General features: G+C 46.2%; 2 protein-coding genes across 2 annotated transcripts in view; one reads left to right on the forward strand and one right to left on the reverse strand.

Annotated features, from left to right (window-relative positions):
• Positions 1-14,334, forward strand: part of LOC311136268 (rho GTPase-activating protein 32-like) — a gene marked incomplete at its 5' end in the record, with an annotated part of 157,636 nt that extends 143,302 nt beyond the window's left edge. The window contains 8 exons of the mRNA XM_084170399.1: positions 3,780-3,925; positions 5,387-5,588; positions 6,339-6,484; positions 6,641-6,715; positions 8,486-9,352; positions 9,598-9,684; positions 9,815-10,494; positions 10,584-14,334. Coding sequence (XP_084026525.1) covers positions 3,780-3,925; positions 5,387-5,588; positions 6,339-6,484; positions 6,641-6,715; positions 8,486-9,352; positions 9,598-9,684; positions 9,815-10,494; positions 10,584-12,755 — 4,375 coding nt within the window. The 3' untranslated portion in view covers positions 12,756-14,334. The remainder of the gene's footprint in view (positions 1-3,779; positions 3,926-5,386; positions 5,589-6,338; positions 6,485-6,640; positions 6,716-8,485; positions 9,353-9,597; positions 9,685-9,814; positions 10,495-10,583) is intronic.
• A 351-nt stretch (positions 14,335-14,685) lies between these two features.
• On the reverse strand, positions 14,686-17,449 carry anapc13 (anaphase promoting complex subunit 13). Its single transcript, XM_084170098.1, has 2 exons — positions 17,035-17,449; positions 14,686-15,092 (listed from the first exon to the last, which is right to left on the reverse strand). Exons 1-2 carry the CDS (start codon positions 17,131-17,133, stop codon positions 14,967-14,969), a joined length of 225 nt encoding a protein of 74 aa, XP_084026224.1. The 5' UTR covers positions 17,134-17,449; the 3' UTR covers positions 14,686-14,966.
• Positions 17,450-17,967: the final 518 nt, after the last annotated feature.

Genomic DNA, 17,967 nt, shown 5'->3' on the forward strand with positions numbered 1-17,967 from the left:
CCCGATCCCGCAGCTGAATCAACTTTAGGAGACGGTCCTGGCGCTTGCTGGACTTTCTTGGGCGCCCTGACGCCTTCTTCACAACAATTGAACCTCTCTCCTTGAAGTTCTTGATGATCCGATAAATGGTTGATTTAGGTGCAATCTTACTAGGAGCAATATCCTTGCCTGTGAAGCCCTTTTTGTGCAAAGCAATGATGACGGCACGTGTTTCCTTGCAGGTAACAATGGTTAACAGAGGAAGAACAATGATTTCAAGCACCCACCCTCCTTTTAAAGCTTCCAGTCTGTTATTCTAACTCAATCAGCATGACAGAGTGATCTCCAGCCTTGTCCTCGTCAACACTCTCACCTGTATTAACAAGAGAATCACTGACATGATGGCAGCTGGTCCTTTTGTGGCAGGGCTGAAATGCAGTGGAAATGTTTTTTGGGGATTAAGTTCATTTTTTTTTGCAAAGAAGGACTTTGCAATGAATTGCAATTCATCTGATCACTCTTCATGACATTCTGGAGTATATGCAAATTGCCATCATCAAAACTGAGGCAGCAGACTTTGTGAAAATTAGTATTTGTGTCATTCTCAAAACTTTTGACCACGACTGTACACACAATACCCCATAATGACAAAGCGAAAACAGGTTTTTAGAAATGTTTGCAAATTTATAAAAAATATAAAACAGAAATACCTTATTGACATAAGTATTCAGAACCTTTGCTATGAGACTTGAAAAATTGAGCTCAGGTGCATCCTGTTTCCATTGATTATCCTTGAGATGTTTCTACAACTTGACCTGTGGTAAATTCAATTGATTCGACATGATTTGAAAAGGCACACACCTAGCTATATAAGGTCCCACAGTTGACAGTGCATGTCAGAGCAAAAACCAAGCCATGAGGTCGAAGGAATTGTCCGTAGAGCTCCAAGACAGGATTGTGTCGAGGCACAGATCTGGGGAAGGGTACCAAAACATTTCTGCAGCATTGAAGGTCCCCAAGAACACAGTGGCCTCAATCATTCTTAAATGGAAGAAGTTTGGAACCACCAAAACTCTTCCTAGAGCTGGCCTCCCGGCCAAACTGAGCAATCGGGAGAGAAGGGTCTTGGTTAGGAAGGTGACCAAGAACCCGATGGTCACTCTGACAGAGCTCCAGAGTTCCTCTTTGGAGATGGGAGAACCTGCCAGAAGGACAACAATCTCTGCAGCACTCCACCAATCAGGTATTTTATGGTAGAGTGGCCGGACGGAAGCCACTCCTCAGTAAAAGGCACCTAAAGGACTCTGACCATGAGAAATAAGAATCTCTGGTCTGATGAAACCAAGATTAAACTCTTTGGCCTGAATGCCAAGTGTCATGTCTGGAGGAAACCGGCACCATCCCTACGGTGAAGCATGGTGATGACAGCATCATGCTGTGGGGATGTTTTTCAGTGGCAGAGACTAGTCAGGTTCAAGGAAAGATGAACGGAACAAAGTACAGAGAGATCCTTGATGAAAACCTGCTCCAGAGTGCTCAGTATCTCAGACCGGGGCAAAGGTTCACCTTCCAACAGGACAACGACCCTAAGCATACAGCCAAGACAACACAGGAGTGACTTCGGGACAAGTCTCTGAATGTCCTTGAGTGGCCCAGCCAGAGCACGGACTTGAACCCGATCGAACATCTCTGGAGAGACCTGAAAATAGCTGTGCAGCAACGCTCCCCATCCAACCTGACAGAGCTTGAGAGGATCTGCAGAGAAGAATGGGAGAAACTCCCCAAATACAGGTGTGCCAAGCTTGTAGCGTCCTACCCAAGAAGACTCGAGGCTGTAATCACTGCCAAAGGTGCTTCAACAAAGTACAAAGTTCTGAATGCTTATGAAACGTGATATTTTTAATAAATGTCCACACATTTCTTAACCTGTTTTTGCTTTGTCATTATGGGGTATTGTGTGTAGATTGATTAGATTTTACTTGATTCATGTTAGAATAAAGCTGTAACGTAACAAAATGTAGAAAAAGTCAAGGGGTCTGTATACATTCCGAATGCACTGTAAATGCTAGATTTAGTTATTTGGCAACTTTAGTTGTGAATTATACAAACCTTAGACTGTCTTAGAAATCAAAACATATATGGGCTGCATGGTGCGACCTATAGGCTATTGATGATTTGAGAAAGTAGCAAAAAAAGCTTGCGCTCTGTTCCTTGCCTCAGGCTGCACAGCTGTTCTGTCATCAAGTGATCATATTTTCACCCATCAGACTATTCTCAGTTTAATCTTTACTAATATGTAAAATTTGTTTCGATTTAGAATGGCCCATTATCAAAGGGGCAGGGGAATAAAGACATGTCATCTGTATGCACTCGAATGGAGGCCTCACGCTTTTCCTGACGGTCCGTAAATATATATAAGAACACTTATTTCACCACGCATCAACCACTGTTGGAGGAGCATGCTCTCACTGCCTGACAGGTGATATTATGCCCAAACTCTGTATGCCATGGGTTCTCCAACCTTGTTCCTGCAGCTACCCAGTGCACATGCTTAATTTGGGAAACCAAGAGAAATCTGTCTGGGAACATTGATGGTCCCGTGTAGCTCAGTTGGTAGAGCATGGCACTTGCAACGCCAGGGTTGTGGGTTCGATTCCCACGGGGGGCCAGTATGAAAATGTATGCACTCACTTAACTGTAAGTCGCTCTGGATAAGAGCGTCTGCTAAATGACTAAAATGTAAATGTAACATGTTTTCGCAACAAAACATATTTCACTAAACTTCACATCCCGTCTGCACGCTCGAGAAATGAATAAAGGAGAGAGAGGAGGAGATGGAAACGCATGGTGGTGAGATATTCTGTATAGCTAAAGGAAATGTGTCTCCCAATTAATTATGAAAATATAAATAATTCCCTATTACTAGGTTATTCAAATACAAATATACTAATTGTAGGCTAACTGTAAGCCGCTTTGCACAATCAATGAACCAACAGCATCGCCTAGGGCTTTAAGTTCTCTCCCAGATTCATGGATAGAAATTTTGAAGTGTAGCATAAGGTAACCAGTCCATCCAGTATGCATAATAATACCAGTCCACACTCAAAGGCGATTACTCAAATGTGTGGTATTTTAGGCTAGACCAATTATATACCAACAACATCTTAAATCAGTAGTTTTTCTGCCATGTGTAATATGCAGTAGGCTATGTATTGTATAATGGCACAATCATAATTTTAATTCAGATTTTTCTTTCAGGCTTGGACTATGCGTATGCATAAGCTCTAATATGCATATGGGGGTTTTGAATTAATCATCACCTTAGAAAGTGCTGTCCATTTCGTTGTCTTAGGCGTTGAAACAACATCCACAACAACCATGTTTTACACTGTTTCAACCTGCTGTTGAACTTCTTTCTTCAAATTGATCATCACAGTGAAGTGAGTTTTAAAAGTATGATAGGCCTACTGTTTTGATGAGTGTTCGATGTGATTTTTAAAAATACCATTAGCATTGATGTCAGAGTGGTTCGAGGGACAATAGAGCCCTGAGTACCAGGCCATTAGGACCTGAAGGTAGTTAGCAAGTTGGGTACTACCAAAGCATGTCCAGAGTGCATAAAAGGAGATTACCTTGACGCAACGGTCACATGGAATTTTACTGCGGTCTTGACTGCTGGTGTGGCAGTAGTACGGTCACCGCAACAGCCCTATGTGGAAGCATGAGTCATTAAAAAAATATATAGAGAATTTTGTTGACTCTTCTTTCCCCATGGTTGATCCCCAATGTCGTCTCCCCAGGTCCAAGCAGATAGAGTCGGCCTGCTTTAGTGGCACGGCAGCCTTCATGGAGGTCCGCATCCAGTCGGTGGTGGTGGAGTTCATACTGAACCACGTAGACGTCCTCTTCAGCCCCAAGCTCAGCTCGCTCATACGGGAGGGAGCAGGTACGCATGCCAACCTGTTGGGATGTTATATATGCTCAGTGCCATGGGGCTATCCAAAGCTGGAGGATTTTTTTCTAATGCAGGATTTTGGTTGATTCTAATTAATGCCAGTGGTGCTTTTGTCATGTCATTTGTCATAGCGCAAGCATAATCCACCTGACCCAAGTTTGCCCTCACCAAATGTTTCCTTTTAATTTAGAAAAAGTAGCTTATTCAGAACAATCACTTTTTATGCAAGTAATTTGTCACCTCCATAACATAGTGTACATTAATTAATTATTAATACATCAGTGGTCACCAACCTGTCGATATCCAAGGCATTCCTAGTCGATCACCAAACATTTCTGTAAAAAACAACAACGATAAAGCCTTGTGATCCTATTTTTTTTTTTTTCCTTTCACACTGTTGGTGGTGGGTGCACTTGATTCAGCAGCCCTAGCGCCAAGAAGACAAAGTGTTCCCATTTTGAACCATTTCAAGTGCCCAGAGAGCAAATCAAGTGCACCTATAGGCCTACCGCTGGCCTATCCCGATAGCTCAGATCACCGTGTCTGCACAGTTTCCACGGGCCATAGACTGTAAAAAGAAGCCTCGAATGCACAACAAAGTTGATACTGTGACATTTCAAAACTTTTAAAACCATGACTAGAGAGAGACTCAACGAATACAGCAAAGAGTTGTATTTTTTATGAGTAAGTTCATGTTTTAAGTTATTCAGGACTGTCAACACTTTTAAAAGCCATAAAATGCGCGTTCTCCCATTTCCACTCACGCTATAACCAGCACTGCAGCTACAATGAATGAGTATAGCAAAGTGTTTCGATAAGCTTGTGTTATTATTAGCGGCTTGACTTTTTTAATATCAAGGAATATTTCACTTTCTCTGGTCATAGGAGTATCAACATGAATTGATGCATGAGGCAGAAATAATGCAGTGCGACTTGAGTTTCGCCATCAGCTGGAAGACTTTTCTCAGTGGAGGGAGGGAGAGAGGAGGGACGGTGAGTCGGGTGAGAGGCAGCCTCACCGCTGCTCGGTCCCTCCCCTCAGACTGACCATCAGATGCAGGCCATCAGTCTAGTAAAAAATTAAAGCGAATTATTATGCGTACTCAGCTATGCCTCACAAGTAATACAACAAATGATTTATTACCAGTCTGATCATATACCTAAAAATGTTATATCATTTCATAATGGTCTGAGAATAACAACATTGTCAGGACAATTTAAGCATAGTGCTAATGTATTGGGCCTATAGCCTACTGCACAAACCTCATTGCTACATAACAGTTTTTAATTGGTTCATGCTGCATAGGTGTACATTTTTTAAAGTCATGTTTTTATTTTTATTTTATTTGAGCGGTAGATCTCTGCTTGCATTTTGACTCCGAAAGTGATCTTGACTCAGAAAAGGTTAGTGACCACTGGTGTACATGATGATCACTTCTCCCCTACCCCTAGGACACAACTCGTTGTTGCGGCCCAAGTCCCTGCTGGTGTCGTCCCCCTCCACCAAGCTGCTGACCCTGGAGGAAGCCCAGGCCCGGACCCAGGCCCAGATCAACTCCCCCGTCACGGCCGACAGCAAGTACATTGAGGTGGGGGAGGGCCCGGCTGCGCTGCAGGGCAAGTTCCACACCGTCATCGAGTTCCCAATGGAGAGGTATGAACAACCTGAGGCCCTGGTATCTTTCGAACGGCTGATGTTTGTCCATGAGTTGTAAAGTATGGAAATGGAGGAGGCATAGATGAGTGATACAATACTTGGATGGAAATGTCGTACCTTCAAACCATGAACGCATACAGTCACAGTGAGGGGAAAAAAGTATTTGATCCCCTGCTGATTTTGTACGTTTGCCCACTGACAAAGAAATGATCAGTCTATAATTTTAATGGTAAGTTTATTTGAACAGTGAGAGACAGAATAACAACAACAAAATCCAGAAAAACATGTTATAAATTGATTTGCATTTTAATGAGGGAAATAAGTATTTGACCCCTCTGCAAAACATGACTTAATACTTGGTGGTAAAACCCTTGTTGCCAATCACAGAGGTCTTTGTCTTTGTCAGTGGGCAAACGTACAAAATCAGCAGGGGATCAAATACTTTTTTTCCCTCACTGTATATGGTTTCATATTATAATTCATATTATATACAAGTGAGTCATGTTCTTTAGGCAACGATATCAAAAGGACACATGACTACTTTTACATTTACATTTTAGTCATTTAGCAGACGCTCTTATCCAGAGCGACTTACAGTTAGTGAGTGCATACATTTTCATTCTGACCCCCCGTGGGTAACGAACCCACAACCCTGGCGTTGCAAGCGCCATGCTCTACCAACTGAGCTACACGGGAGGTTTGTTTTCCCAACTGAGTGTTTCCCTTCTGTCCATTCACTTCCTACAGGAAAAGGCCCCCCATCAAGTCCAAAAGGTCTCCGGTGGGAAACTGGCGCTCCTTCTTCAACCTGGGCAAGTCATCATCCATGTCCAAGCGCAAGCTGCACCGCAACCCCAGCGAACCCAGTGAGCTCAAGTCCATGGCCCTGGCAGGTTAGATTCCCTTTCCTCTTCCCTCCCAAACACCAACCCTTCACTCGCTCTGACTCCTCTCGCTCTGACTCCTAGTAGAATAGATATTGAATTTTCCATTTGGTTGGAACGGAAACTAATGTATGTGAACTCATGTCTGTCTGTCTCATGTCCCAGGAGGCAGAGGGGACACAGGGACACTCCGATCGGCCAAAAGCGAGGAGTCGCTCACCTCGCTACACAACGTTGAAGGTAATGTTTAATGGGACTTCTCTCCACGGCACTCTATACAGTGAGGGGAAAAAGTATTTGATCCCCTGCTGATTTTGTACGTTTTCCCACTGACAAAGAAATTATCAGTCTATAATTTTAATGGTAGGTTTATTTGAACAGTGAGAGACAGAATAACAACAAAAAAATCCAGAAAAACGCATGTCAAAAATGTTATAAATTGATTTGCATTTTAATGAGGGAAATAAGTATTTGAGCCCCTCGCAATCAGAAAGATTTCTGGCTCCCAGATGTCTTTTATACAGGTAACGAGCTGAGATTAGGAGCACACTCTTAAAGGGAGTGCTCCTAATCTCTGCTTGTTACCTGTATAAAAGACACCTGTCCACAGAAGCAATCAATCAATCAGATTCCAAACTCTCCACCATGGCCAAGACCAAAGAGCTCTCCAAGGATGTCACGGACAAGATTGTAGACCTACACAAGGCTGGAATGGGCTACAAGACCATCGCCAAGCAGCTTGGTGAGAAGGTGACAACAGGTAGTGCGATTATTCGCAAATGGAAGAAACACAAAAGAACTGTCAATCTCCCTCGGCCTGGGGCTCCATGCAAGATCTCACCTCGTGGAGTTGCAATGATCATGAGAACGGTGAGGAATCAGCCCAGAACTACACGGGAGGATCTTGTCAATGATCTCAAGGCAGCTGGGACCATAGTCACCAAGAAAATAATTGGTAACACACTACACCATGAAGGACTGAAATCCTGCAGCGCCCGCAAGGTCCCCCTGCTCAAGAAAGCACATATACCTGCCTGTCTGAAGTTTGCCAATGAACATCTGAATGATTCAGAGGAGAACTGGGTGAAAGTGTTGTGGTCAGATGAGACCAAAATCGAGCTCTTTGGCATCAACTCAACTCGCCGTGTTTGGAGGAGGAGGAATGCTGCCTATGACCCCAAGAACACCATCCCCACTGTCAAACATGGAGGTGGAAACATTATGCTTTGGGGGTGTTTTTCTGCTAAGGGGACAGGACAACTTCACCGCATCAAAGGGACGATGGACGGGGCCATGTACCGTCAAATCTTGGGTGAGAACCTCCTTCCCTAAGCCAGGGCATTGAAAATGGGTCGTGGATGGGTATTCCAGCATGACAATGACCCAAAACACACGGCCAAGGCAACAAAGGAGTGGCTCAAGAAGAAGCACATTAAGGTCCTGGAGTGGCCTAGCCAGTCTCCAGACCTTAATCCCATAGAAAATCTGTGGAGGGAGCTGAAGGTTCGAGTTGCCAACATCAGCCTCGAAACCTTAATGACTTGGAGAAGATCTGCAAAGAGGAGTGGGACAAAATCCCTCCAGAGATGTGTGCAAACCTGGTGGCCAACTACAAGAAACGTCTGATCTCTGTGATTACCAACAAGGGTTTTGTCACCAAGTACTAAGTCATGTTTTGCAGAGGGGTCAAATACTTATTTCCCTCATTAAAATGCAAATCAATTTATAACATTTCTGAAATGCGTTTTTCTGGATTTCTTTGTTGTTATTCTGTCTCTCACTGTTCAAATAAACCTACCATTACAATTATAGACTGATCATTTCTTTGTCAGTGGGCAAACTTACAAAATCAGCAGGGGATCAAATACTTTTTTCCCTCACTGTATGGCTGATGGAGCCTATTCTTGAGCGCAAGTCTGCTATGGTCCAAGTAGTAATGTAATTATATTGTTTTCTCTAATAAAAAATCTTGTATTTGAATTGATGATGATTTCCCCCTGACTCCCGTAGGAGAGTCGAAGGTGTACCGTCCGCGGCGGCCCCGCTCCAGCAGCGACGCCCTCTCAGCTTCCTTCAACGGGGACCTGCTAGACAGCCACACCCGGCAGCACTGCAACTCCTATGACAATCTGGCCCAGGGCCACAGCGGGGGCGCCACCCGCGACGGTGGGGACAGCGATGGGGATGACGGGCCCATCTATGTTCCAGCCCTGATTTCGCCCCCGCGTTCGGCCGGCGAGGACGTGGACCTTAGCCCCCCAGACATCGGCATGGCATCGTTGGACTTTGACCCCATGTCGTTCCAGTGCAGCCTGCCCGACGGCTCCTTCTCCTTCCCCCTGGGGCTGAGTGATGTCGCCACGGGTGCGGCTGGCGAGGGCACCGGCCTGAAGAGGATCCCAGGCAGCGTTGACAACGGCTCTGCGCTTGTCTCGCCTTCTTTCCTGGGGAAGTTTGCCAACCCCTTCCTGTCGCCTGACCTCAGCCCGGCCACGGGAGAGAAAGCAGGGAGCAAGAAGCTGGCCTGCTCTGTGTCTTTCTCTGACAAACCCGTACAGGCTGTGTCCCCGATAAAGTCAAAGTCGGACATTTTGGCTCCTCTGGCCATTTCGGAGCTGTTTGACATGGAGTTTTCTAGTAGGCTTACAGAAAGCCATGGTGTTCCCCAGCCTTCCTCCCTTCCCTCGGGACTGCCCTGGGACTCTCCTCTGTTAATGGGCTCAGTGCTGCTGAGGACGGGGGAGCCGTCGCTGAGCGAGGCCTTTCAGATGGAGCTGCACTGTAAGCTCTCTGCCTTCGACACTGAGAGCCAAGACTCCACAGGGGAGGAGAGCACTGTCCAGCAACCTCCAGCAACCAGTAGTAAGGAACAACTAGGTCAGTGGTGCATACAGCTGCTACATTTTCACTTTATTATGTTTATTTTTAATGTTAAAGGGATAGTTCACCCAAATTACTAAATTATATATTTGTTTCCTTTCCCTGTAAGCAGGAATCTTACCAATATGTCATTTTGTAATTTAGGTGAACTGTACATTTAAATATGATTGTCATGTTTCTCTTTACAGTATAAGGCCTTTGTTTGATTATGCTTTGATTGACAATGCCTGTTTCGTTTCTAGGTTTAGTTTGCCCGCCTCATGCCTTTAACACCTTGCATGGATTTCAGCTCAGAGAAATCTTTCCACATGATGCCACCAGAGCGCCAAGCTTAACTCTTCCCCCTCTCTCCTCCTCTTGAAGACCAAGCCTGCCTTTTTTCTTTTTATTCCCCTCGAACACACTTTCTCTTCTCTGTCCTCACACTGCAGTTCCCTTCTGTTTTTGTCCCCCTCCCAGGAGCCGTAGCTAGTCTGGACTCTCCAAAAGCCTCCCCTGGCCCTCTCAGCTCCTCCTCCGTGTCCCTCCTCCCTCCCCCGCCCCCTCAGAAGAACGGCGCCCGCATGCTGGCCCTGGCCCTGGCAGAGTCCGCCCAGCAGGCCTCTATCCTGACCCAGAAGAGGCCCTCCCAGTCCCAGCCCCCCACGCCAGTGTCCCCCGTCAGGCCACTGGAGCCCTCACGCTCCCTGGATTGGCACCCTCCCCCAGCTCTGCGCCCCCAGACGTCCCTCGAGGAGGGACCCAGAGCAGGAGAAGCCCAGACCCCAACCTTAACCCCCACTACCCCAAACCTTGCCCCTCCCACCTCTACCCCTCCCACCACCCCTACTGACAAACAGCCGAGCCAGTCAGTGAGCCATGAGTTCATCAGTACATCCACCAGTGGAAAGTCCCCCTCCACTCCTCCCGGAGCCAGTCAGGATATGGATTTCACCCCACTGGCATCCCCCCACCACCAGTGTGCCACCACTCCCTACAGCCCTCCTGCCCATGTGTCCCCCACTCGGAGGAGTCCAGAGAGGCAGCAGCCTGCCATGGGCCAGGTAGCGGTCAGCAGCACTGGATTCTCCACCACCACCCCCCCATCCACCACTCCCAGCAGCAAGGAGACGGGTGTCCTGCCACAGCCTGCTCCTGAGGTAAATTTGGTCAAATGTGTCATATTTGCAGAATATCTTTGATACAGTAACTATATACTCAACTGGAATTGTTTTTGGTAAATTTTCAGGTCCATGTAGATGAGACCGTCTGGTCGCCAACTCCAAAACCCTCAGAGCAGCCAGTTGCAGTTCCACAGCCTCAATCACAGCCTCATATACAGTTCCATACTCCGCCACAGTCGCAGCCTCAACCTCGTACACGGTCTCATCCCCAGCCTAACGCCAGAGTGGCCCCCACCCCAGCCGAGCCAGTGGAGAGACCATGGGAGGCCATAAAGCCAGTTCAGCCCCGCACGGAGCCTGTGACCCACCACCACGCCCATGGGCCCACGCCGCCAGCGCCTCCCATCCGCTCCATTGAGAGCAAATTGGCAACCGCCGCCCTCAGCCACATAGAGGCCGCCAACCCCGCCATCTTCCACAACATCCTGACAGAGACCTCCACGCCTAAGGAGGCCCTTGCCCATCCTCCCGCTCCCCCGCGGAAGTCTTCCACCCACCAGTCAGCCTACCTGTACCACACCAAGGGAGAGGCCGCCTTACTGGAGCCTCCTGGGGAGGCCTACTACCACCAACGGGCCGTTCCCGTGGGGCAGCCTTCATACCACTACCGGCCAGACAGTGTTCCCCCACACCTCTCCTACGTGTCAAAGTCGGAGCCCCAGATACCTTACAGTGCCCGCATAGACCACCACTACAACACCCTAGCTCACCCCAGGTCCTGCCACCAGTCAATGAAGCATCGCGGGCCCCCCAGGGGTGGCGAGTACATCTCCCCCAGCCCGGGACACCGCGGCCAGGGCTGTGGCCCCATTGAGGGAGCCCCGGTCTACCCCACCATCCGCAGGGTGCACTCGCTCCACGTGCCCTCAGCAATCCGCTCAGTGCCCATCCAGCGGACCGAGGTGCCTCCCGACGACGAGCTCTTCTACTACCAGCGGCCCGTCTACCAGTGCAAGGCCTACCAGCAGCAGCAGCCGCAACAGTCCTCACAGGCCGACTACCACGTCACCCAACTCCAGCCTTACTTTGAGAACGGCCGGGTGCAGTACCGTTACAGCCCCTATTCGCCTAGTGCCAACCCGCTGGATGCCCCTTACTACGACGTGGACCCCTATGGGACCATCAGGCTGCGGCACTTCCACTCATTCAGCAGTCGGGACCTGGGCCCCACCCTCAGCCGGTCGGGTGGCAAGGCGGGCGGCTATAACTACCTGTCCCGCCACATCCTCCCGCCGGGGAAGGAGCACAGCTTCGTCAGCAGAGACATGCCCCCAGGCCATGGCTCAAAGGGAGCCGCAGTTTACTTCGCATGGAACCCAGAGGACTATGAAAGGCTCCGGATGCACTCCATCCACAGAGAGAGCCGGTCCAGGCAGAAGGTCAAGGGTCCTGTCATGTCTCAGTATGACAACGTGGGCCTGTTCATGCCTGGCGACCTGGGGGGGTACGAAACCCTACACCTGCGCAGTAAGTCGGACCCCGGCAAAGCCATGCTGATGTCTGTCGAGGGTAAAGACGGGCGCTACGGCGTATCACCAGGTTCCCAGCACGCTCCCCGACACCTGGTGTGTGATCCTGACGTCCTCATGTACATGGAGACAGAGAAGCACTGTCAGGGGAACGGCACCGTGGACAAACAGAGCAGCTCCAGGACCTGCCAGACCTCCCACTCGCACCAAGCCCTACACTCACCCTGTAACCAGTCCCATCAGCAGGACCCCAGCCGACACGACCCGGGAGACGGTGCTCGGAGCTTCCAACCCCGTTATGAACAGCCCGATCCAAACCGCCATCAGACCAGGGCCAAACCCCCCGGTAGTTACCAAGACAACGATGACCACCAACACCAGTCGGCCCCCGTCAAAGCGCAGGCCCCTCCCAAGGCCGAGCGGTCGCACAGCATCCGAGAGCGGCAGCAGCAGCACTATAGCCAAGCTGCCACGCCCGAACCAGACAGAGACTACTCATACCAGCCCCACGGTGGGCAGCAGAGACACAGCACCATGGCGGTACAGTCTCACTACGACAACCTGGATGATTACCACCCAGCAGCAGTACCTCAGCCACAGGCCCCCATGCCAAACCCCCGCGGGGTCTCCACTGCCTCTTTCCCCACCAACCCTGGCTTCACGGGCAGCCACAGCAACCGAGCGTACTCCACTGCCTTGGGCCAGGGCGCCTTCATCCCAGCTGAACTGGCCCTGCAGAGGCCCGAGACAGAAATACACGCTGAATGAAGAAGAGACTTGGAAAAACAAACTTTTACGCAGGTTTTAAGCAATTAAGTGACTCAACTCAAGATTAAAAAGTTCCACAGCCTCTGCAGGACAGTGGACTGTCGTCACACCCTTTCGCATTATTTTTCTCCTCTATATTTTTTATGAATTGTAAAGAAAATAAGAGACTTTTTAGAGAATGTACTGAATGTACCATACTTTCTTCAATTGTTCTAAGAAGCCACGCGGTCGATGGTGGATGATCATAGAAATGTATATGATATAAGTGAAATGTCCGAGAAACCAGAACCGCAAAAATGTAAAATATGTGTACAAAGAAGAAGAACTGGTAAAAAGGGATTTTATTTTTTATTTTTATTGTTTTAACCAGGACTGGGGAGAGGTATGAGCATAACAGGGACGAAGTTCTGCATTTTAGAAATGCATGTAATCTCGAATCTCTTACAGAACCATTGATATCCATTGTGTACTTTCTGGATGTTTCAGTGCAAGTTGTAGAGGGAGGAAATCTGTGTAAGTCATTGTGCCCTCCCTCCTGTCACTGTATACACAAGGCGGTACAGTATGTTCACTTTGTCTTCAAGCATCTCTGATTTGGGGTCGGGCCCAACAGTACAAAGTTAGTTCTAGAACTACACAGGGTACTTTCACCTAGTACAGTAGGGTTATGTTAATATTTTATTTGCTCTGTGATGGTGTGCTATTCTTAGATTTTGTGTATTTTCGCTATAAAACAGAATGAATTGAATTTTAATGGAATGTTTTGGAACAGAGATTTGTTCTTCATTGCAAGAGGGACCAAACATTTTGGCACAGTCTTTTTGACCATGAAAGCATTCCTGCACATGTATGGGTTGATGACTGGGTGTGAGAATGACAACGTTACCTTGGAAGGTGTAACAGAGTAATTCTTAAAATGTGTTTTGTTATAGTCTTGTTTTTTTTCTGCCAATTTTAAAAGACTTGAATGGACTGGACAACTTAATAAAATTATAAAAAACTGTTCTATCCAAGAAACGGATATTGTACAACACTTCACACAAACGTAAATGCTTGGTCAGCCCTTGAGCAAGTTGAATTCACTCCAGCAACTACATTTTGAAATAAATGTACATACTAATTTTCAGAGTATGTGAAAAAGATGGTTTAAATGTTCCCAGAGTAGTAAACCATAATGTAATTTGAATGGACAAATGTTTGGGACCATTTTGAAAAAAAGTGGAATAACTTTTAAGGAACCAACTGTCTGCTTTCAGTGCAATTAGTCAATAGCCAGTCAAATTGGCAGAGGATTCAGATTCATCTCATTCAATTTCAAATGCAGGTCATATTTGCATTTGAAAACCTTTGACGATATTTTAGTTGTAACCCCCATTGGCTTGTGAAGGTACTGTTCTCTTTTGCCTTATGAATGGCCCCTACCTGTTCAAATGGATACTAAACTGAATACTCCCATATGTCCCTCCTTTGTTGTGGGGCACAGTAAGTGGCTAAAGAACCACCTAGTTGTTTGAATGTGAAAACATCTCTCGTCTCAGTAACTGGAGAGTTATGCTGTTGGATATAACAAATAAAATTGTTCAGGAAATAACAATGAAAATGAATGTGGGTCAGTGGTTTCTTTTGCAAAATTGCAGTGTAGAATGTTCAATGCTACTTTTGATGGAGACCCTGTGAGCCTTTGTCCTAAACAACTTTTATTTTACATAACACAAAGCTCCCTGAGATGTCTTGACTGTAGACATAATGATAAACACTTCTAAAATGTAAATTATGTTGGCATACCGATTTCAGTGAAGCTACCAGTAAATGCATTTTCCCTGTTGGATGCCAGAGGCAAGGAGCCAATTCCAAAAGTATGCATATGTATTTGCCATCCATATGTCACAAGTGTGACGCATTGCCTTTGACTAGAGAAAAAAAGTTTGGATGTATGAAAAGTTCTGTTTATTTTTGCTTCATTGCATATACTCAGTTTTCACAGACATTCTATTTCTGTCGGGCCAAAAACATCTACAAATAGTCCAGGGATGCCTCACTCCAGGTTCAGTTGTTGAACTGCAAGACAAATTGTGGGTTTGAGGGGGGTCCTTTTACATGAATGAGAATACCACAATGATTTTATTTTCACCATTGTAAGACTAGAGGAAATGACAGACGAGTTCAACCACAGGTACATTGGATTGGGCACCGCGTCCATTCACGGAGTAGCTAAGTCCCAGTGTTAGGTGTATTCTCGTGCAGACTCTGTAGCGCTAAATCTGACCACTTCATTTCTTGTTCTTTCACAGACTCTGTTGATCCTCCATTATCTTGCTCAGCTTCAGGCAGTTCACTCTGCAGGATAAAAAAAAAAAAGTATTAACCACATGAGAGCAAACTACACTGATATAAATATAAATGCAACATGTAAAGTGTTGGTGCCATGTTTCATGAGCTGAAATAAAAGATCCCAGACGTACAAAAAGCTTATTTCGCTCAAATGTTGTGCACAAATTTGTTTACACGCTATATGTGAGCATTTCTCCTTTGCCAAGATAATCCATCCACCTGACAGGTGTGGAATATAAAGAAGCTGATTTAAACAGCATGGTGCACCTTGTGCTGGGGACAATAAAAGGCCCCTAAAATGTGCAGTTGTCGCAACACAATGCCACAGATGTCTCAAGTTGAGGGAGCGTGCAATTGGCATCCTGACTGCAGGAATGTCCGCCAGGACGTTGCCATAGAATTGAATGTTAATTTCTCTACCATAAGCCACCTCCAACATCGTTTTAGAGAGTTTGGCAGTATATCCAACCAGCCTCACAACCGCAAACCATGAGCGGTTTGCTGATGTCAACGTAGTGAACAGAGTGCCCCATGGCGGCGGTGGGGTTATGGTATGGGCAGGCATAAGCTACGGACAACGAACACAATATATATATATATATATATATATATATATATATATATACACACAATTGCATTTTATCGATGGCAATTTGAATGCACAAAAATACAGTGACGAGATCCTGAGGCCATTTTTTTATTTAGGTATCTGTGACCAATAAATGCATGTGTATTCCCAGTCATGTGAAATCCATAGATTAGGGCCTAATTTATTTATTTCAATTGACTGATTTCTGAGGGGAGGACGGCTCATAATAATGGCTGGAACGGAATCAAACCATGTTTGATAACATTCCACTGATTCCGCTCCAGCTATTACCACGAGCCAGTCCTCCCCAATTAAGGTGCCACCAACCTGTGGTAGTATTGTCCAGTTTTATACAGAAGTATGAGTATCAGGCATTCCTAATAAGTAATTTTTTTCAGAAACTGATTTCTGAAACCAGTCAAAAGAGGACTCATTTGCTCTATTTGATTCCACCAGAGAGAGAGAAGGGAACCAGCAAGCTACAACATTGAGGCACTTGCGTAAGTATGGTCACTGGTGCTAGATGGCTAGTCAAAATTATTGCGTAAGTATGGTCACTGGTGCTAGATGGCTAGTCAATGTCTCGTATTTCAACCTGGTGTCAAAGCATTATGTATTATTCTGTACGTAAATCTGAAACTACACTTAGTATGGTATATGTTACGAATTTCAATTTGTTGTGACTAATGTTGAGATTTCAAACGCGCAAGCTTTGGGTTGCTAGACGTTCCCGTTATACACCCACCTTCCTTTTGTTTTTGCGTTAAGTAACCATACCAAACGTAACAAATAATACCATTTTAAGTGTCCCGAATTGTTACTATGTTACATTTAGTCTGAGACCAGGCTACTTATTTGGTAGCCAGGCAGTGAACTGGATTTAATATCTCTAGTTGATTTAATATCTCCATTTCCTCGTTATCGAAGGTACACCTGCAACTAGAAACATACATATATATATATAAGGCACCAGTGCTGTTGAAAAAGTTTACCCCATCTATAATCCATCCTACGATAGAATCCTGTATTGAAGATATCCAGATCTAACAAGTTACATATTTGGCAGAGCTGATGTGGCTGCAAAATATTAAAAAGGGCTATGACGCGTGTAACCGCAACAGTGCCTTCTAGCTATCGTAAGCTTGTTTCGGAAAGTGAAGTCCAAATGATATTTTTGGGCATCATACATCAACGATTTGGATGCTGCCATCATTATATTCACGAATTATATATTCACGAATAAATATGAGTGAGCCAGTTTTAGAATCTACTGTACACCTAACGTTATATCCATGTAGCATTTATCAACCTAGCTAAACCTCATCTGCACCATAAACATTGTTTAAAGGGTTTCCTTACCAATGGGATAGTGACATCTTCATAAGGTAGACGGTCTTCCCTCCAAGCATCATCTGTAAGGTCAAGAACCCTGCCATCTCTTTGAACTTCACTGTCCATCTCTGGACGTTTTGGTTGCCTGCTAGTAGTGCTAGCTAGGTGTGAAGCTGGCACAAACAGTATCCTTGTTTGTTGTGGTGGTTTAGCCGTCGAAAAGCAGTCTCGTGTGGCAAGCCAGAAGTCTTAATGAAGGCTTATAAGAGGCTCATTTATTTCCCAAAACCAAATACGTAATGTAAAAAATGTATGATGAACACTATAATGTACCCAAACAAAGAAGCCTTGCAAAAATCGCCACAACCTGCGATTCAAATGAGTCGCAGTATTTTGACGTCATCGGGAGGGAGGGGGATTAGTTCCGTGTTCACGGGTTTCCACAAATAAATTACAAAATTATTCTCTGAAGATGGTGAATCCTTACTGCAGAAACAATAAATAGTGGGTAGAGCACAGCCGGTCCCAGCCGTTCTGCTGCCATAGGCGAAGCCAAAAATGCGCCGCGCGCATGGTTCTAGGTTTTCAAGCATTTTGAAAGAAGAGCCGTTTGGGAGCCAAATGATGTGATTATTTTATTTGTTTACACAGCCAAATGAAGCAATAGTGTGCAACTGCAGCCTGAAATTCGGGGCGTTCCTGCATGTGGGCGTTCCTGCAGTTGCATCCCATTGGTTCCTGCATGAACACCCCCCTCGAGTACGACATCTTCACGCTTGTGTGACACTTTTGAATGTCGGTCAAAAGGGGGGGGAAAGTATTATCTGAGTATTACGGTGTCACTCCAGCCTCCTGCCTGCAGCCCTAGCGGGGGCAACCGGTGGACAGTGTCCTTCGCTCCCGCCTGCCAATCACCTGCCCTCACCATCTTTAACAGAAATGCGGGAAAACAGTGCCCGA

Source organism: Coregonus lavaretus, assembly GCF_964263955.1.
Source record: "Coregonus lavaretus genome assembly, chromosome: 10".
Taxonomy (NCBI): domain Eukaryota; kingdom Metazoa; phylum Chordata; class Actinopteri; order Salmoniformes; family Salmonidae; genus Coregonus; species Coregonus lavaretus.